Source organism: Xiphophorus maculatus, chromosome 11, assembly GCF_002775205.1.
Source record: "Xiphophorus maculatus strain JP 163 A chromosome 11, X_maculatus-5.0-male, whole genome shotgun sequence".
Classification (NCBI taxonomy): domain Eukaryota; kingdom Metazoa; phylum Chordata; class Actinopteri; order Cyprinodontiformes; family Poeciliidae; genus Xiphophorus; species Xiphophorus maculatus.
In genome coordinates, this window is record NC_036453.1 from 4,016,408 (window position 1) to 4,038,201 (window position 21,794).

Sequence of the window (21,794 nt, forward strand, 5' to 3'; positions counted from 1 at the left end):
CCTCTTGTGGTGCTTTAACAACACAGCACCTCTGACTTCTAGATTAAGAAAAATGAGTGGCAGAAAGCTCAACAGAAATAGCTTCTTTGTGCTGTTACGTTTCACTGTGAGCCATTTAGACCTGCACAGGTAGCTGAACATTATGGTCTGTGGATGGGAGCAAAGCAGGGTCCGTGTTTGGCTCTTCTGTTGGCATATTCTGAGTCCAGATGCTTCTGCTGCTCGATACGTCTGCTGAAAAATCCTCTGAACTGCAGCTGATCATGTCGAGGAAACATCTGGAGAACTGAGAGAAGCACAATGAGGGGAGAAACTGTACAGACAGTAAAGATGGTACAAGACAATTTACATCTGGTATGAAAGAAACGTTTCAAGACGTGAACAATGATTGGGGTTTAGTAAGATTTAAATGACACTTATTTCACAGCCCACATCTGAGCTTTTTGGATTACAAAATGTTTGAAATATAATTCAGGAGAAAATATGGTGGCAGGGTTGGGTTATAAAACAAAATCCAAAACTGAATATAACAGAGCACTGTTCAATCATTTGTCTGATGAAGAACAGGTTTCCAATAGAGATTCTCCTTTTGAACTGCAATAAGAAACTTTTGAACCAAAATAAAAGTATTTAAATATTATTTCCTCTAAGACCTCTGTTTAGTATGTTGGTTTACTCAAGATCAAAACTGAACCATGTGCCCCTCATGTAAAATGCTGTGTTTAAAATTAACTCTACACCTCACCCCTCTCTACTGTAAACTATGGTGATGGCAGCATCATGCTGTGGAGCTGCTCAGAGTTGATGGAAACATTAATGTAGCTAGAAACAGAGAAGAGCACCTAAACACAATTTCCACTGTGGAACATGGAAGTGGCAGCATTATACTGTGGGTACACCAAAACCAATGTTCCAGTTTCCTTCCAGCATGAAGATTTATAGCCAAATGTATGGAGCTAAATTGGGGCCATAACGTTAGTTCAAAAGAAAAATAATCTGAAACTTAAAAAAATAAAGATCTTGAATCTCAAAAAAAGTTTCGAACAATTTTTTCAGTTCAGACTTTTTTCTTCGGTTTCAAGACATTTCAGCTTCAAATATTTTTTTCAGTTTCAGACTCTTTGAATTTCAAAATAATTTTTCAGTTTCAAATCTTATTTTTTCAGTTTTAAATATTTTTTCAGTTTCAATGTTTTTTAAATTTGAAATCTTATTTTTTCTCTTTTAAATTTTTTTTTCCATTTCAAACTTTTTTCAGTTTCAAAATAATCTTTTAGTTTCACATCTTTATTTTCAGTTTCAAATTTACATTTTTTTTTGTTTCAAATCTTTTTTTTTTCACTTTCAAATCTTTTTGTTCAGTTACAATTTCTTTTTTTTTTTGTCTTTTGTACAAAGTTTATGGCCCCAATTTAGCTCCATACAAAGCACCCAACAGATGATTACAACAAACACACTTGTGCTCTCTTACCTGGTTGTTGAGCAGCACACATATGACCGGATTGAGAACGGTGCTGGTCTTCGCCAGCAGGGCGGGAATCAAAGCGGCTGCAGGCGGCACCGCTCCTGGCCGTCCGAACGAGGCAAGCATCGCCATAACGGCGTATGGAGTCCAGCACAGCAGGTAACCTGTCACCATGGCGACCACCATCAGGAGGATCCGACCCTCGGCCTGCGACTTGTTGATACCAGCCGCCTGGTGACACACGAACCACCGCTGGTGAATTGAAGGAAAGGTCGATTCCTTCAATTCACCAGAACTTGACCTTTAACAAGTTAAAGGTCAAGTTCTAAGCAGACCTGTCTCATCACGCCTCGGACCGCCAGCAAGATCCGGCCGTAGCAGAAGAACATGAGCAGCAGAGGCAGGAGGAGGCAGAAGACGAACAAGCAGATGATGTAGGAACGGGCCGTGACGGAGCGGCGCCGCCACTGGACGGAGCAGACGGTGCCGGGACCCTCCGGCCCGTAACTGCTAAGAGACGGGTATGTTAGGAACCAGATAGCCACCAATCTGAAAGTCCATTAGACAGTTTTTTGATTTGTATTTAGTTTAATCAAACATAATCTGCCTCTAAGCCTGCCGCAATTACAAAATTTGCTGGGTGATAAATATTACGATAAACCATAATAATGTTGTTTTGATACCATTTTAAATGATAATGGCATAATAGTGCAAGTACACATAAACTTTAAATTCTAATAAACTTTTAATAAAATAATCAAAATAAATAAACAAAACAACAGATTCTTTCTGGGATTTTTTTTTGCAATAAAATAAAAATGTTTGTGGTACTAACTTGGAAATATTTGCACTTATTTATGATGATAAATGCAGCTTTTCGTTACTAGCTGTATATATTGTGGACTGTAGCTGACATCAGTAAAAGCTGTTTAGTACAAGTAAAAACGTTTTTGACAAGTTTTGAGAAAAATCTGCAATAAAATGACAATTACTAGCGCAAAAAAGTGTGGGGATTTGCTGATTTTGTTTTAATTTCCATGATAATTCTCAAAAAACTGGAGGGACTGATTGGTATAATTTGGCAGTAAACAGATAAAAACTGCATCGATTTGATTGATAACATAATATTTAAGCTCACTTAGTGTTTAATCTAGAATCTTAGGGCAACATAAAAAGCCATGGTGGGCCAGATTTGGCCCACGGGCCTTGAGTTTGACACATGTGGTGTAAAGTGAGAACTGCTGGGTTAAATACAGCGATAATACAGACCTGCTCCAGCCCAGCAGTGGCGGTAAAGTCCAGGCCAGTGAGTAGAGCCAGGAAAACGCTACGGAGAGTCTGGCTCTGCGATAATGTGAGGAGTTGAGCTGGGAGCCGCTGAGCGTCATGGCGTACCGCTCAAACGACAGCAGAGAGAGAGACACCAGAGAAACGACTCCTGGCAGGCAGACACAGTGGAGAAATCCATAGCAATATGAGAACAAAGCCACACAATAACAAGAAGTTGGGAAATTTGACTACTCTTCTACATTTTAATCAAAAATAGTAATTTGTATGAAAAATATTGCACTTTAAACATGGTGAACAAATGGTTCACCATGTTGCTCTTGGACATCTCAATAAATAGGTTAACGTTTATCCAACCATTTTCAGTATGATATAAAAAACATACTCTTTTTTTCATACACTAACTTGGAAAATAACTTAATTTGTTACATGTAGTCAAATTAAATTTGTCCAACTTACTTTTTTATGTTTGTTTAACATGGCAACTTAATAAACTTAATATACACTGTAAAAATAATTAGGGTGGTTAAACTTAAAAACTTGAGTTCAACAGCTGCCTTAAAAACACAAGTTAACACAACTTGAAATAATGTTTTTTTCCAACTTAGGATGGCAAGCTAGAAAACTAGACCAATTGCTGATAATTCATTGATTAAATATGATACCATAAGTTGAAATGACTAACTATAGAACATTATTCATTCTCAAAAAATTGAGTATTCTTGTCAAGCAAAATTACAATCATATTCTATTTGAACTCAAATAATTAAGTTATACCATTTGTCTAACTAATGAATACTAGTTGTATGAACTTCATACTCCGAGTTTAAACAACTTGCAAAGTTACATTAACCATTCAAAAAAACTTGTTTTATTTTGTTAAAATAGCAAGCAATTATATATACTTTCAACTCTCATTTTAAAGTTAAACTGACTAACTGTATTCATACCAATTCCCTTTTTGAGTTAATTTAACTCAAGAGTTTAAGGCAGCTACTGAACTTCAAATTGCAATTTAAGTAAACTAACATTTCCAAATATTGCTCACCTTCTCCACTAATAATGCCAAGTTCACCAGTTTCCTAAAAATAATTACACAAAATGCAGTTCCATTTCAAATATTATACATTTATTTTTAACATTCTCTATCAAAAAAAGAGACAAGCCTTAAATCAAGTGTAAAAGAAAACATTTGTTCAAGACCATCAGAAGTGTTGACATTTATTGAAGGACCAAAACAGAAATTAATTTTTTGACAAATAACAGAAATATATTTTTTTATATAAATCTCAAATAAATGCACTTAAAAGCACCAATTAAGAACTTTACCTAATGTTTTATTGTAAAAAATTTTGTTTTTACCCTTTGTAACATTTAGTGCATAGAACAAACTGAACAAATTCTTACAGGAACTCTTATTTAAGAAAACAAAACTGTAAACATACCAAATGTTACAGTTTGTACCTCAAGATTTTGTTTCTCAAACCATGTACTCGAGCTGAGGCCTGGTCTGGTCTGATCTTCATCACCACTCTCTGAAGAAACTCAAACGAATACTTCATGTCATTTGTATACTTGAGATTGATACAGTAGATGACACCCATAAGCATAGCAAAGCCAAGTGTCACATCTTTAATGTTGTGAAGCACAATGGTCTCCTCCACCACAACTGCCACGTCGAAGACCTCGTGTGGGATGGCCCCCAGTTCACTACCTTCACAGGCAATCAGGAGACCAACCTGCATCCCCTTCATGGCATCATCCAGAATATCAGCATGAGCCTTAAAAATAGAAAAGAAATAATGACATTTGTGTGCAAGTAAAGAATGCAAATACTCAGTTATTTTTAAACTGCAAGTTTTTATGCTATTGTGAAGTTTAACAATCCACATGTTTTGACACTTGTGGGGTTGTATGATGCACTTCTGTTTAGTCAGAGAATACCCTGACACACACTCCCAGTTTGACAAAGCATAGAGCATAATGGCAATGAAACAGGCCACTGTTGTGGATGAGGCCAACATCAAGAAGCATTAGACATTGAAAATAAGTCCCACCTGAAAAAAAGCCAGTTTATGTGTGCATATTCAACATATTTTCAGCACTTTACTTTGTCATCAGGTAGTCCTCCTTTTTGACAAACATTTTTCATCCACAGAACTTGTATTTTCATGCACATGAGCACAGTGTATGGCAGATTAAAAACCACCATTGTGAAGCGCTGAAATTATTCTAAAAATGTAGGACACTAGAAATGTTTCCATTTAATGCATTTTTTAAATCATCAAATTCTTCAAATGTCAAAAGAAATGAAAGAAAATGCAAATCAGGCATGTTTCCATCAACTGGCTTTGAGCAAAATCAATCAGGACAGACGAAGTAATTACATCAGAATTTGATGTTATGCATGACTGTAGCAAACAGGAAGTAATGTCTCTTAAGGACTAAAAATAAGTTTTTGCAAACACAAATACTACAAAAAGATTTTTAAGAAATTATAGCAAGAAAGAGAAATAGGTAAATATGTAAATAGTCTTTGTAATAACATGTCTTAGTCTTACATCACACATCCTGATGACAGTTGATGGATCTTCCCCAGATATGTAGCGTGGCAAACCAAGCAGAGCAGCAGCCCTTCTCCTTTCATTCGTGTCCTGCAAGAGATGAGACATGCAGTAAGACGAATATATTTTAACAAAAATAACAAATTATGCCTAGTTTTCTAGCCATCTTCAGTTCTGCTCACATCTTTTGCAAGGCAGTCCAAAATGCCTTTGAGTGGCTGCTTCTTTTCAGATTTGGTTGCTGCTTTGTAGACCTCCAGCAGTCTCAGAACCAGGCCATCAAGTCCGTCAAAAAAAGATTGCAGAAGGTCTGTAGTGACGATTCTTGTAAATTCTGCCCTAATCTGAGGTGATAGAATATAAAACTAGTCAGGACACAGTTAACTCAGTATTAAATCACTAAATCAATTAATTCAACTGTGCGATTACCTGTCTCTCATGGAACAGAGCAGGCCATCGGGAGATGAGCTCTGTGATGTGTGGTTGGTCTCCTACAATGTCTTTCCTACGCTGAGAAAATGTAGCAACCATCAAATCCTCAAGCAGCTGATGATTTGGGTCTTTCTTCTGCATTTCAGCCTCCATTATCTTGCGCTTCACCTCCATGTTTTCAGGACTCTGTCCTTCAGGTGGATCAGGACAGTAGTTCACCTCGCCCTTCTTTGACTTTTTGACAGTTTCCCCTTTTGAACTTCCAGATTTTCGTTTGTTTATGACCACTTCAGGGCATCCTGCTGAACTTAATTTTTGCCTGTAGTTTCCCATTTTAAATTTCAGACTGTGAAACCATGAGTACCATCCCTTTTGTGACCCTGGGTCTCGCAGACAGGGATGCCTTTCCACCAGTGTTTTGGCCACATTTTCATAGTGTTGCCTGTCAGGATAAGCACTAATCTTTGACATACAGTCTGCAAGTGTGTCAAGGATATTAGTCTTCAAAGTTTTAGAAATCACCATCACAGATCCATCCTTAGCATATCTACAATTAGCTTCTTTCAGTTGCAGCTCCACATCATGTGAAAACTTTGGAATCGGGAAGTGGTCAGGCCATTTAACAAAATCTGCACTACTTGGAGAAGAGAGGCTGCCAGTGTCCAGTGTAGAATCCGAGGAGTCATCAGCTGTGAACAATACTTTCAAAGTTGCACGGTCTACAGGAAGGTCTTTGATGTCCGTTAGGTTGCACAACTGATTCTTGAAATCAGGATCCTCAAACTGCAAAATGAATCCTCCTCTTAGGGCAAGGTTGGTTCGCAACACCTGGTACAGTTCCTCGACACTTGAGGGGATGTCTTCAATTGAAAGACGCCTGATTTCACTTTCTGAAACTATGACACGCAGCAGCATTGTAGACAATTTAGACCTGAAAAATTGAAATTTGCACGTTAAGAATAAGTGCCTCTGGTACAGTGACAAGAAACTACATTCATGAGGAGAGACGAGACAAAATATTGGGTTAATGATAACACAAGGTTTTAAAACAACTTAAAGGAATCATCACTGACTAAATGCGGGCTGCACTTTGACAGTAAAAAAAAAAAATTTACTTTATCTTATCAATTAACGTAACTTGTTACTCAATATAACAATGAACTTAAAATAAATCTATGAAAAACAAATCAAAAAAGTATTTTAACATTTAAGATAATCAGTAACAGCATTGTGGGGCAAGGCAAATCTTTGAAATTCAAAGATTTAATTGACTGTAGTAAACTAAAATCTTACAGCACTATCATACTATGTTTTATGAGTGTTTTTATGCCTAAATTACTACTAAAAGTTATGTATTTGATAAATTTGTTAACATTACAGTATATACCCACCTAAGAGAGATATTTTTTTAGATTCCATCATCAACATAGACATTTTTAAAGTGTTCATAAGTTGTCTAAAACAGTGTGGAAGTGCCTCTTACTCAACCAATTGGTATCATATTGGCTATGAATAACAGATAAGGGCTGACCAGCCATTTTTTAAACCAAGAGCAAGAGAGTAAATGTATATGGGTAAGTATATGAAGTTTTCACTGTTGCCAAGTTTGTACTCTGTAATGCTTTTTAGTATTATTATGTTGAAAAATTTCAATTAAGTGCGTGCGTATTGGCTCAAAAATAATAAAATGGGAAATAATGCTTCAGTCAAAGATGCTGTTAATTCCTCTGATGAGCAATTATGCTCTTTCAAAATATTTTCAATTTTGTGCCGAGTTAATTGTACAGCACATTGACCAACATCAAATAATTCATCAACAATTTCTTAAATTGCTGATTGTGACACATGAAGGACTGCTTGTAGGCGAAGTAAAAGGGACGCTATCCGTCGCTGAATGAAATTTTGTTCAGGTTGAACTTCAGATTCAGGCAACAATGAATCTGATGACATCAAAGTCTTCTTCATAATCATTTACAAAGGCTTCACTGTGACATTTTACAACAAGATCAGGTTTGAAATCAACCAATGTAGCAGCATAATGATATCGACTCTTATGGGCAGTGAAAGTTGAGTTTACCCTTGACTTAAAAGAACACCCTGCAAATGGACAACTGACAGTCTCTAGACTTGTCAAATGTCTCTTTAAGTGAAGAAAATACTGTTTGATTTTGGTTGGTGCTGAAAAAGTACAGAGTTCACAGCGTAGTTTAGCAACTGGATATGATGTTTTATGTTCCTTGATATGTTTTGCGAAATCCACGTGGGATTTGAGAACAGCCAGACAGTTTGGGTAAATGCAGCTCAGTCCCTGTCTTCCACGTCCATGATTGTCTTTGTAATGACTCACTATTGTTCTTTCATTGTAGGTAACAAAATTGCAAAACTTACAGCTCCACTTCATCCACAGTTTTTGCCAAACTTTAAATAATGGACCACCTGCACACAAAAAAAAAACATACATTTCAGATTATGGTATTTAAAAAAAAGTATTAATACATACGAATGCCAGTTTTGCCACTTAGTTAAAATAACTTGTCTAAATTGTTATCTTCACCAGCTTCATTGTCCAAACTAGAGGTTCCAAAGTTTTCAGAATTTGACCCGCACAATAACAGTAACATAGACTGTCCCCAATTTATTTTAAATGATATACCTCGATATTGGGTCAAATGAACAAGAACAGAATTCATCATGCTAGTTTAATTCATTTTAAGGTGACCCAAGCACACTCTTTAGTAACAACTAAAGCAAATTAGTAGTCATCTTTAAAATGTAATAAAATTTATAAAAGATTTTTCAGGACCTACAGTGGGGTCCTGACTACACTCTAAAAAGTGTATTTGGGCTGTAGTTCATGTTATGGACTTATTTACATTAACCTGACTTAATTCTTTTACTTTAGTTATGACAACTTGCTTTCATGAGTTCAATTAACTTAACAATCACGCATTTTATCTCAAACGAACTTTTTAATTTGAGTCGAAGTGAAACAATTAAGTTTAATGCAGCTTTACGTCTGACGTCATTACGTAAGCTCCGCCCGGGGCAAATCCTGCATCTCTGGTACCGACCGCCATTTCTTCTGAGCATTGACTGTCGACGAGATTCAGATAAAATAGTAAGTATGCTGCCCCACCATAACCAAACATTAAATAAACGGTGTAAAAATATTTAAAACTTTTTCTAACTTAAATTTGAAACATTGAACTGTGTTTAACGTCGAAGTGTCATCAGTTATTTGCTCTTAACACATTTGCTAATTGTAATTAGCCGCGCTGTTCGGCGGTTCAAATCTCAACATGTTTTAACATAACTACTCTGAGTCAGACTGAATGTTTATTTTGTATGTGTACTTTTACGCTAAAAAACCTAACTTGAAATTACAGAGGTGGGGGTGTTCTGTGCAAAACTAATTTAATGTGATGCAACTCCACTGTGCTAATCACTGTTAGCTGCAGCCGGTGAAGCCATTTTTTCCAGTTTTCTCATGCTGCTTACTGGCGACATAATATAAAACGCATAATATCCTGACAGCGCTAAGAATCCATCAGGTGTCATTTCTCTTAAAAAAGCAAATTGTGTCTGTAGGAACATTGCGCAGTGTTCTAGCTAGCCGTTGATCCCCAGGCACTGGGCCGGGCTGAGACGCCCTCGGGCTGGGCTGAGGATTTCACAGCTTCACTTTCGGAGCTCTGCATTTAGTAGCCTGCCCCACAGACTCCGCCCCGGCTAGATCGCTTCTTGCCCTGTATTATTTCTCTGCAATTTGCAATCTACCACAGCGCACGGACAGTTCACAATGTGCATGTTTGATCTCCCTATGGTCGTCCGCGCCCTTGATTTCACCGGCTACAGAAATCGAAATGACAACCGGCATGAACGCGAGGAAAAGAAAGAAGAAAAATTAAGATCAAATGAAAATTTCAGGCATTAGCATTTCTGGCTAGAACCCTGTTGTATTAACTTCTTTTACCCACTTCTCTTTCCAGGCCTAGAACCAAGAATCATCAAACCACATAAGGTGAGCCATATTTTCTTCATAAAGGATTCATGTAATATCATCAAGCTTCTAATTTTAGAAAAAAAAGTTAAATGCAAAATGAATATGCTATTTTGATAATATGAAATATGTGTGCTCTAAAATGCAAAGTCTTCAGGATTCACACAAGTGGGGAGGTGGCTGGGGAGAGGGAAGCTGCCCTTGCAGTGGAGAACTGATTATAGTCAAATAAGCATTTTTTCCCACCAATATCTAAAGTTACTGTAATTTTTAACACTAAATAGTGGACAGATATAAAATAAGAATAGAAATGACATTTATTGTCCTTCAGTGGGAAATTTCCAGTGCAACAGCAGAAAGTGACAGGCAATTTATTCACACAAACAGACATGCATATATATTTGTGGATATATATGCACACAAAAAATTTAAAATTACAACCTAAAAATACTGTGGAGTCATTAAAAAAAGCTTACTCCCATCCTAAGGAATATGCAACTGAGAAGGGCAATTTAAGAAATGTGTATTTGTGCATTAAAAAAATTCCTTGCAATACTAACAATATGACATTGATTAATATAGAGTGTTTTCAGTGTGGTATTAAAAACAGTGAAATAGTTATGGTAACAAATCCATTCTGAATCTATATTTTACCAAGCAGTAAAACAATCATCTAAAGTATTGCATGGGGCTAGGGTTGTCACAGTATTCAAAATTGACTCTTGCCTCCATATTTGTTTCATCTTCCTTGCCTTCAGATTTGGCAACATATAGGTAACAAAGTTCCTCTCTTGTCCTTCTAGTGTTGCACTTAATGTGGAGATGCAAAGACTGCAAGAGGGTGTTTTCCAGAAGATCTGAATTGCTCAAGCACTACAAACTAGACCACAGGCATTATGGACGGGGTTATTCGTATCCATGCTCATATTTAAGTTGTGCATGTAGATTCAAGACCTGGAATGCTTTACTGAGCCATTTATCAAGAAATCATCCAGTCAAACAAACAGTTACCAAAGACTTAACCAGATTCAAATGCCCCATTTGTGATTTTAATCAACTTTCCACTGAGAGAGATTTTTTTCAACATATATTTCAACATCTCAAGAACAAGGAAACTGTCACGTGTGTGTTTCAGGACTGTGTTTATCAAACAAATATTTACGAGAACTACAAAAGTCATAAATACAGAAAACATTCTGACATTAGCAATACATTTAAGACTGGGATTACTGAAAAAAAACAATTAGACTGTGGTGAAGAATTGTGTGTTAGTTCTGGTACTGATATTTTTGATCAAGACAGTACTGCACAAGCTAATCAAGATCACACATTTAATGAGACTGATTCTGAAAACTTACAGAGAGATATTGAACTTAAACTTGCATCAGTTCTTCTAAAGTTAGAAAGCAGTTTTCTTGTGTCAAATGCAGCTATTGATGAACTATTGCAGGAGTTAAACTATTTAATTGGTTCTTTGTCCCTGCCAGTTACATGCAGAACTGTAACCCAAATACTACATGATCACCTTTGCCAGTTTGACCAGTCAGTTATTGAAAAACTTGCCAGGGCCCTCTGTGAAACAAACCCTGTAAACAAAGCAATAGGAGATAAAGGCTCCCTTTCTAGTGCTTGGAGACGAAAACAATTCTATAAAAGACATTTTAAAGTGGTAGAACCTGAAGAATATATTCTTGATAAAAAAAATAATAAGTCATTCCAGTATGTATCAATCCTAAAGTCTTTGCAGCAAGTTCTTGACTGTGAGGTTATCTTGGATCAGACTGATAATTTAAATTGTGTGAATAAACTACTACAAAGAAGTAGTGTTCATACATATAGGTCTTTCTATGACGGGTCATTTTTTAGTGAAAATGAGCTTTTGTGTAAGGAGGAGAGCATTTCATTAATATTGTATATTGATGATTTTGAAATATGCAACCCTCTCGGTACATCTAAACGGAAGCATAAAATTTGTGGCTTATACTGGATTCTTGGTAATTTGCCACAGGGGTGTAATTCTAACTTGTCTTCCATTTACCTGGCTGCTTTAATCAAAACTAATGATTTGAAGTGCTATGGTTACGAGAAGGTTTTAGAACCTTTACTTAATGAGCTTGTGATTTTGGAACAAGAAGGGGTCTTTGTGTCAAAGTTGGGTAGAGCTGTAAAAGGCACAGTTCAGTGCGTGGTTGCAGATAATCTTGCTGCCCACAGTCTTGGTGGCTTTGTAGAGAACTTCACAGGGTCATACATATGTAGGTTTTGTTTGGCAGTTAAAACAGACATTCAAACTACAGAGGTTAGAAGTGGTGCATTTACCCTGAGAACGAAAAGCATTCATGCAGATCACTTAAAAATTCTTCAGGAACGTGAATTTCCAAGTTATCAGGGTGTCAAATCAACTTCCATTTTATCACATTTATTGTATTTTGACATTACCACAGGTCTTCCTCCAGACATTGTGCATGACCTTTTTGAAGGAGTTGTTCCTTTTGAATTAGCTTTGTGTCTGGGTGTTTTGATTAAGAAAAAATATTTCACATTGGTATCACTGAATGACGCAATAGCATCTTTCAATTTTAAGGGGACTGATAAAACTAATCGACCTCATCCAATTGCTCTCAATTTTGAAGCCAAAAAAAGTGTTGGGGGTAATGCACATGAGAATTGGAGTTTGATCAGATTTTTACCTTTGTTGATTGGACACAGAGTGCAACATGAAGAGCCAGCTTGGCAGATCTTAACAGACTTAAGGGACATTGTTGATCTTGTGGTCTGTCCTATTCACACAGAGGACTCTATTGCTTACCTTGACTTTAAGATCTCAGAGCACAGAACACAATTCCAGGAGGTTTTTCCTAATTGTGACCTTAAACCAAAACACCATTTCTTGGAACATTACCCGCACTTGATTCGCCAATTTGGTCCTTTAGTAGCCTTATGGTCCATGCGCTTTGAAGCTAAGCATAGCTTTTTTAAAAGAGTTGCACGAAATATCAAGTGCTTTAAAAATGTCCTCTGTTCCCTTGCAGAGAGACACCAGTATCAGATGGCACATCATTTGCATTTATCTGGTTTTCCTAAACCTCTTTTGGAAGTTACAAATGTTTCCACAGTAACAACTGATGTTCTCGACAAGGGAATAGTAAATGCTCTAAAACAGAAGTTTTCAAATCTGGCCACAGTGTGCATGACTAAAAGTGCAACATTTAATGGACTGAAGTACAGATGCGGGATGATCTTGATCCATGGCTCATTAGGAGGATTACCAGAGTTCATTGAAATAATCCAAATGGTGATCCTGGCAAACCAGTTATTCTTTCTGGTCAGAAAACTTGAGGGGTGGTATGTTGAGCATTACAGATCTTATGAGCTGAAAACATCAGACAAAGAACTGAAACTGGTTGAGCTACAAGACCTAACAGATGTATACCCGCTGGAAGACTACAGAATTAGAGGAATACGTCTTGTTACTGTGAAAAGATATATTCACGTTTAAGGGTGAGGTAATACAAGATTGTACAAAAAATTAAATGCGTGGTACAAAAGACTTTTGTGTTTGTATGGCTGAACTTAAAATACAGTAATATTTTAATAACTACCTTAATATTTTTTTGGCCCTCTACAAGCAAATGTCCAAACATTTGACTAATAATGTATATAAAATATTTTGTAATGACTTTAAATAGCGACCAGCATTGCTTAACTCTGTATGTACCCTTTTCTCAGATTGTCATGGCAAGTTCAAAACCTGCAAGACTGAAGGTGATTCTAGGAGAGAGCAACACTGAAAAACTGACTCTTCCAGATGGCATACCAGACTCTCTGGATGAGCTTCTCAGCAAGGTGAAGGATACCTTTGGTTTAAAGACCAATGTCAGATTGCAATATATGGACAAAGACTTTGGTAATGACTTCTTCAACCTCCGCTCAACTTCTGACCTGGAGGACTTGGGAACAGTCAAGGTGATTCAAGAAAAAGCCATTCAAACTTTTGTTGATGTCATTGAAACAGCTCCATCTTGTTCTACAGTTCACTCTGACGACAGCAGTTCTTTAGCCTCAAATGACACTATAATCCTCTCCTCCCCTGAACCCTTGTCATCGCGAACACAACAATGGCCAGCCAACTTTCCCATTCCCATATTTTCATATGACACTGAACGTCAGCTAGAGAAGGGGAATTCTGAGTATCAAGCAAACAACAAAATGTTGACAGTCACCTCCCGAATGAAGACTGACATCCTAAATAGATTAGTAGAAGAGATCTACAGATACAGAGCCTACCCAGAGGATGCACAGTTCTGTGTAGTTGCAGAGGCCTTGGTTAAAAAACATCCGTGTTTAAAAGAGCCCGGTTCATTCAATGGTTGCTACGGTTGGAAGCAAAGGCTGAAGTACAAAATGGGAAACTACAGGACTCTACTCAAATCACAAGGATGTCCAGAGTTGTCTGTAAACTCTCTTAAATCCAAAGCTAGTATTTCTGTTTCTCCTGCTGCAAAAATAAAGAAGCCAAGACGAGCTGAAGCCAACTTTTATCCATCCTTTCCATTGGGAGAAACACAAGAAAGCATGGAAAAAGAGAATTGAACTCTTGGCAGCACTCAAAAGGAGGAACAATGACAGGGTCATTGCGGAGAAAATGGCTCGTACCTTTGCCTACAGGCGTCAGGAGGTGGTGAATGAAGAACCTGGTATAGAGGATTTCAAGGACAGATGGCCTGCTCTGTTCCAACAGAAAGAGGTAGTAATGCAGATTGAAATTAAATGTCAAGGTTTTTGAACTTAGACTTTGGGAATGATTGAGTATTTACTTTAAGTAATTTTTTTTAACATAGTAATTTTTTTTTTGTTTCACAGATTAATGCGGAGTTCCAGAGGCTCATGGCTCTTCCCCTTGAGCAGACGTTCTTGGCCCAGTTGGACAGGCACTCAAGTCAGCTGATTAAAGTCATCCAGGCCAAAGGAGGAGCAACACGTGCAAAAATGGCTGGCATCATGAGAACTTATGATGAGGTATGCATATCATCAATATGGACACAGTGAAATAAGCTATGGCCATTTACCTTTTTCCATTTAAAACAAAGAACTTAAAGTGATTAGTTACTTTCAGACTTTGTTTTAATTATAATACTTGATACACTTTCTGTGCAAAGTTGATATCATTTGAAGAAAAGCAAGTTTGCCTGTCATGTATTTCTGCTGCATTTAGTTGTTATAGTAAGTTTGTATTCTGGTTTATTCATGAATTCAATAAAATACACCTTTCTATCCAACTTGCCAGAAACCGGTGCAATTTAGCCAAATTTTTGAGCATCTATTGCTTTTAAATTTTAACATTTTTAAATGTTAAACTTGTATCAATTCTATGCTGTAAGAGATCTCTTTAATGGAAAATGATATTCACTAGCTCTGGTAGATTGTGCTAAGAAAAAGCCTTAACCTTAACAATACAGTCTAGTTTCACAAATTGAGATGTGAAGGATAAAATGTGGCAGAGGTGGACTATGAATAATTTTGAAGTGCAGCATTAAAACACAGTGGACTTGTGGGCTGTACATTATGGCATCTGATAGGTCTTTGCTATTGTGAACAGCCCAAATATATTAGTTATGTCATGAATCTCTTCAGATATGAAATATTGATAACGATAACTTTTCTCCAGGTTGAAGACATTGGGATTCGAAGGGAATGTGTTCTGAAAGGGCTCGTCACCTTTCTTGGAGAGGATGCAAAAGACCTTATTAAGGAATACTGTGTAAGTTTTTAAAGGTTTAAAGTTGCATCTCATCCCATTCAAGCAAATGGACAAATTCAATGTCAGTTGTTTTTACCTTCTTAAATGATTTATGGACTGGCTTTTCTAAATGTGAACATCTGTTTGAAAAAATGGGGCAGATTTGGTGTCAGAAATGTAAATTTAACATGGCTGTATCCTGCTTAAATCCAGAAATGGTGAATTTGCTGTTCAGCAGAGCACATCAACTTCATTTCTTGTTTACCAATATGCCAAACAAGTTAATAAGAATATGTTTTAGAGTCATGGTATTTTGATACCAGCTCCAAAATATCTGACAAGCAACACAAATATGCATTTTGTATTGAGTTCCACCCTAAGATGACCATTGGCTGGATCAGTATTCTGCTTTGATATAAAATCTAAGAAATTGGTTTTTAAGCTAAAGCCTGTAATATGATGGAACATATATAAAGCTATATACATGTATTATCTTTTCAAAAACATTAAAAATCACCCTTTGAGTTATTCAATTTGTAAAGCAACTTTGAACTTGGAAAATTTATCAAGGATATTTCAAATGCCGTAAACCACTCTTCAATTCACAAGCTGTACATCTTATACTTGGTGCTTACATTTACAAGGCTTTTATTTTCCAAATTCTGTAGTGAGAGATTAATTACAGTGTTCAAATTTTAACTCACTACAGGGCAGCAGCGGAGATGATGCCCAGATGGAACTCAAACAACTCACCATGGCAGTGTTTGTGATTCGGAAGGAGGGAGAGGGATTGAAAGAACCCCCAGAAGACATTGGCATCGTCATTGAGGGAGTGGAGGTGTTGCAGGACCTGACTTCAGTTGCCTCAGCATGTGCCCTGCTTCTGGGTTTGATATATTCCCTTAACTTGGCTTATCCAAAGGCTCTGCGCTTCACATTTGAAGTGTTCCAAAAAATCTTCATGCAGCTTGAGCAGCACAAGATGTCTCCCAAAGTTCAAAATTTGTTTGGAAGACTTCAGACCTCACAGTAAAGACACTGGCATGTTGTGCAACAGGACAGAAGATCTTCAGTCTTCTTTGTTTGGACAGAAGAACGCCATGTTTTGGAAGCTTAACACCTCAAGGAACTGCACTTTGTGAACTTCTTTTGGGACATTGTTCATATTAAAGCCACAAGTAATACAGAGTTTACTGGATAACAATTGACCGGTATTTCTGGAGGATGTTTACTGATGAGGTTGTGATGAACATTATCATTTTGGGAGTAGGTCTTTTTTGTTTTTGACATTTCATAAAGTTACATGGTTCATCTCTTTGGTTTTGTGTGGGGAAAAAAATACAAGTTAAGGGGGAAAAATTAAAGTAGGAAAGTAGTAGGCTGCTGCAGTTTGTGGACATTTTCACAGAATTTTCTTTTTGCATTTTTTTTTAAAATTTGAATCAACAGATTTGTTCAGTGTTTTTTGAAGGAGGTTGAATGGATCTAGATCATAATGTTTACTATTCTGTTCTTTTCTGGTGTCAGTTAAATTAACGGACTTGGTTTAAACTAGGCAGCTATTACACCACATCTTTGTTTGAAAACTTGCCTAAATATTTTTTGGGTATTGCTCTTGTTTTCAGTGTAAAAATAGTCACTAGTGTCATCATATTTTATGTCAAAAACATGTTCTCAGCAAATGTTACGGTTTAAGAGTGTGGATTTTCTTTTTTAGGAGGACTTGTGTTAAATCTAAAAAAGCAAAAAATTTTTCCTGAGGAATACTTGTGTATTCTACAACCTCACACAGGGGTGTCCAAGTCTTGTCCAGGAGAGCTACCATTGTGCAACTTTCAGATGGACCCTATTTCAATACCACCTGAAGCTAATTTCTGAATTTACACACCAGCAGACATTCAGCTCAGCAGAGGCGTTGTAATGAGCAGTTCATTTGATTCAGATGTATTGGAGATGGGATGCATCTGAAAGTTGCAAGATGATGGCTCTCCAGAACTGGACTTGGGCACCTCTGATCTAGCAGGTCGCTGAAATGTAATATCCCTTATGAAGTTTCAAAAGATTTGTGTAGCATGTTTAATGCATAATATTTTGTGAAAAACCTGTAAGTTTGTGATGTTTTCACAATAAAATTTAAAATGTTCCATTTGTGTAGATTTATTATTTTAACTGAGTGGAATTTCTGAGTAGCATGAAGGTATTTTACTCCTATTTTAAAAACTAAAATAACATGCTAAAAAAAACTTTTAAAATGATTTAAATGCAAGCTATATTTTAAGTAAAATGTGAGTGATAATTTAATTTGGGGTAGTTTAGTTTTTTAAGTTGGAACAACTTAAAATTTTGAGTTGACTTTCTATAAAATTAAGTAAGATGGATTTAAATTTTTTATTTGGAATAAAGTAAATGAATTGATTAAGACTGACTTAAATTTGTCAAGTTAACCAAACTTAATAAATTAGGTTGGATAAAATTAATTGAATTACTTGTTACCAATTGAAGCAATTCAATTAAGTTGGATCAACTATTTTCTTTTTAGAGTGTATCTGGAAGCCACTGAGCAAAGACAAACGCTTGATAAATAATTACTGTAAAATTCAGAATACAGTTTAATCTGCAATTGCCGCTGGAGGTAGTTTCCTCTCTTTAACAGTGAAATTGCATTTGTCACCGTCAACCAGAAACGGGACACAGGTGCGCACCAACACATGAAACAAAGGACACGGCTAATTACTGATGCACAGCCTTTCCCGAAGCCGCTAACTCACCTGCAGTCAGCACGTCAATGCAAAACTTTGACCAAGCGCCACATATGTGTTTCTGAGAAAGTGTACAATACAAAAATCGTGGTAGCTGCTTGTATTTTCTCTTAAGAAAAGTAGCATACTGCGTTTAGCTAGGCTCGTCTGCATTAACTAACTCGACAATTAGCAAGCTGTTGTTTTATGTCCTGTGTTTAAACATGTAACAGAGACACGAACTTTTAGCTCTGAACATATTTTAAAAATGGATGGCATTATCAAAAAAACGACAAAAGTAGCTTACCTTACTATGACTCCAGCTCGCTTCGCATTTCAAGAAAATGTCCCGCCGAATATGAACGTCTTTGGGACAGAGGTCTTGGAAAAATTGGTATTCATCCGCGACTTTGCTTTCGACGTCCTTCATCTGGTCAGGTGGTGTTCCTCTTCTTCATTTAATATGGAATTCTAACTGGGATGGATAACTTTATAAAGTCTGACTAAATCTTACATCATATTTAGTCCCTTATCAGATAAGGAGCGAATTTCCGGCACTATTTGTATCTCGCATTAATATTGCCAGTGGTGATCAGTTTTTATAAGATCCGGTTACCATTTTAAAACTCAGATTGTCAAGTTATGTTCACAACTTTAAATTTATGTTTCACTGAACTGACTCACATCCTCGAGTTGAAATGCCGATAATTCAGGAAATTAAGTTGAAATTACATAACTCATTATGTTAATTGGAAGTAACTTATAGAAAAACGTTATGATAACTAATTGAGAGTATGACTTTTAACAGTGTAGAGATCTGGAAAAATTAAGAGACCACTTAAAATTGACCAGTTTCTCTGATTTTACTTTTGATATGTTTGAGTAAAATGAACATTGTTCTTTTATTGTATGAACTACTGACAACATGTCTCTGAAATTCCAAGCAAAAGTTAACTATTTATTTAATTTTTGCTTGAAAATGAGAAATTGTCAGAATAACGAAAAAGATGAAGTGCTTTCAAATAATGCAAAGAAAACAAGTTCATATTTATTTAGAAACCACAATAGATTTTAGAAATAGATTTTTTTTTTACCTATTTTTCCAAAACAGCTGAAGTTCAGATTGGATGGAGAAACATTTAAACATTACTTTTAAATCTTGTCAAATACTCCCCATTAGATTTAGGAGCAAACAAAAAACAAGGAAATACTCCAAACTTTTCATTTTTACATTTGTAAAAGAAATATTAAAAACCCTTATATTCTTTCACTTCCACTTGGCAGTTATGCAAAACTTAACTTATTGTTTTGTCTTATTTCAAGTGTAGTAAGATATTTGCACTAGGAACTGCAGAACAAAATTACTTGGTAAGTTTTTGTGTTTTTGCAGTGAACGGTCAATTGACCATTCACTGCAAAAAAAAAAAAAAAAATCTTAAGTATTTTTCTAGTGCATATATCTCAGTACACTAATTTACAAGTATTTTTCAGCAAAATATAGGACTCAATAATTCCTTAATATTGATAAAAACAACTAATTATAAGTGACGTAATCTATATAGTAGCACTTTTTAATCCTTATTAATGAACAATTGACTTAAAATTTCTTGCTGAAGTGTCACTTTAAAGTTAGTTTTGTCCTGCTAAAAGTGTACTAAGATATTTGCAAAAGTAACTAGACCAAAAATATTGATACGATTTTGTGTTTTTGCAGTTTAGGACGTTTCCAAAAAATAGTTAATTGTGCATGTCAGGATATAAAAACTTCCAGTTACCGAAGAGCGCGTTGGAGAAGCCGTACCACCGGCACCCGCAGGACCCGGTCAGCCACCTGCCGCGCACGCTGGCCGCGAAGCTGAGCGGAGTCCCGAAGAGGCAGACCAGCATGTCGCTGATGCTGATGTTGACCAGGAGCAGGTTGGCTGGAGTCCGCAGCCCAGGGTAGCGAGAGAAAACCAGGAGCAACAGAAAGTTGCCGAAGATGCCCAGGACCAGGATGAACCCGAGGGCAACGGCAACCGAGGTGTGAGCCGCCCGGCTGAGAGAGGAGTCCGACCCGGGCGGGTTCTGCTGCCCGCCGCTGAGGTTACTGTTCTGCTGAGTGTGGATCATCATTGCACTTTAACCAAAAAAGACTTAAACAGCAAAATAAACTGTATTCCCTTAAGAAAATTGACATATAATGGTGTTATATTCAGCCATAGCATAAAACACGCTGAGCTGAAAAATGATCAGGATGAAGGGAGGGACAAAACTTTAGAGCTGCTGCCAGTCCTTACTGTCCCACTTTTAATGGCACTTATTCAATTAATCCAATCTAACATTTATATAAATGCGTGGTAAAATCATCTCTATGAACGAGAAAGGGAATGAGGAAAAATAGCAGCTCTTTCCTTATCAAAAACATGTTTTTAATTGTTCTTGATGCAATATTGCACAGCAGATTGGAGACCTCAATAAATGAGCCAACTCCTCCATTATGCAAGTTTTGGCTGACTCGGAGGGCAGGCCAAGAATGCTCACACCCATGAGCCAAGATGCTGAGGCATTTCACTAATAGATGATCACACTGCACTTTTGTCTCATGAAACTCTTCACTAACTGGAGTAGATTAAATAAATACTTAAAGTTCCCTGAATTTAACTGTGTGTGCGTGTTTTCCTTTTCTTCTCACAGTAGAAAATGTATTTCAATGCACCTAAAATCTAATACACATTATCTAAGTCATTATGTGAAAGCCAACCATGGTCCAGGAAGCAGTCAACGGGACACCTTCATGGTGGATGGCTCTATGTTTTCCCACATAGAGCCATCCACAGGAAAAAGGAAGAGTGGACTGGACATGCAAACAAGAGATGCTTTTTACAGGTACAAGTCCAAAGGAACAGAGCTAGTGAGCAAACTACAGTAATGTTGCTTTATCAGCCAGAATAACATAATATTTATGCAACCACACTGCAGCCATGGTGATGGGAAAAAAAGAGAATTTATATGTCACATTAAAATGAAAAAATACTATAGAAATGTGGCTCAATTATTTTTTTCTTTACTTGAGGATTGATCAAAAAATATTTGTCTCTAATTCAAAAATGTGAAGCATTTCAGGGTGGTTAACTCCACTCGAGCTCATTTTCTTTAAAAATGGATTATCCCCTAATGACTTTCAGCGTAATAATAGCATCTGAAGTAATTAATGAAGGTGATGAACATCTCATTTTGGAGCTCTGCACATTTTGGAAATTTAATATTAACCATGGGGTAATATTCCCTACAGATGCTGGATTTTGTGTATTTTATTGGTCATAAAAGATTTATGTTTTCTTTTTTTTTTTTTTGGAGGTTATTAACTTACAGAATAAATTGAAGTTGGTGGCTACATCTAAGAAAACAGGGTTTGTGTTTTTCTTTTTTATGGCATAGATAATTTATTTAGGGCACAATTGACAATTTACTATTTTATTATCTGGTGGTCATCCGCTGATAGTAAAACAAGTGACTTAGGATTAGGGTTTCCTTCACACTGATATTAGGTTTTTCTAAACTCCTGCACTCCAGTTATGTCAGAACA

The 21,794-nt window shown here is 36.6% G+C and overlaps 3 protein-coding genes across 6 annotated transcripts; 2 read left to right on the top strand and 1 right to left on the bottom strand.

The window, feature by feature from the left end:
* Positions 1-9: 9 nt before the first annotated feature.
* On the bottom strand, positions 10-20,490 carry LOC102220043 (pinopsin-like). Of its 2 annotated transcripts, none has more exons than XM_023342338.1 (5): positions 20,002-20,490; positions 2,735-2,903; positions 1,801-1,972; positions 1,472-1,696; positions 10-286 (listed from the first exon to the last, which is right to left on the bottom strand). In XM_023342338.1, exons 1-5 carry the CDS (start codon positions 20,339-20,341, stop codon positions 116-118), a joined length of 1,077 nt encoding a protein of 358 aa, XP_023198106.1. In that variant the 5' UTR covers positions 20,342-20,490; the 3' UTR covers positions 10-115. The 2 variants fall into 2 exon arrangements, with proteins under 2 accessions (XP_023198106.1, XP_023198105.1); XM_023342337.1 differs by having other exon boundaries at positions 1,801-1,975.
* On the top strand, positions 8,589-13,663 carry LOC111610076. Of its 3 annotated transcripts, XM_023342336.1 has the most exons (3): positions 8,589-9,769; positions 10,552-13,249; positions 13,478-13,663. In XM_023342336.1, the coding sequence occupies exon 2, from the start codon at positions 10,563-10,565 to the stop codon at positions 13,245-13,247; it is 2,685 nt and encodes an 894-aa protein (XP_023198104.1). In that variant the 5' UTR covers positions 8,589-9,769; positions 10,552-10,562; the 3' UTR covers positions 13,248-13,249; positions 13,478-13,663. The 3 variants fall into 3 exon arrangements, 2 of the variants coding, with proteins under 2 accessions (XP_023198104.1, XP_023198103.1); XR_002753485.1 differs by lacking the exon at positions 10,552-13,249; XM_023342335.1 differs by lacking the exon at positions 8,589-9,769 and having other exon boundaries at positions 10,357-13,249.
* LOC111610077 lies at positions 14,338-16,818 on the top strand. Its single transcript, XM_023342342.1, has 4 exons — positions 14,338-14,495; positions 14,612-14,767; positions 15,417-15,509; positions 16,198-16,818. The coding sequence occupies exons 1-4, from the start codon at positions 14,394-14,396 to the stop codon at positions 16,519-16,521; spliced, it is 675 nt and encodes a 224-aa protein (XP_023198110.1). The 5' UTR covers positions 14,338-14,393; the 3' UTR covers positions 16,522-16,818.
* Positions 20,491-21,794: the final 1,304 nt, after the last annotated feature.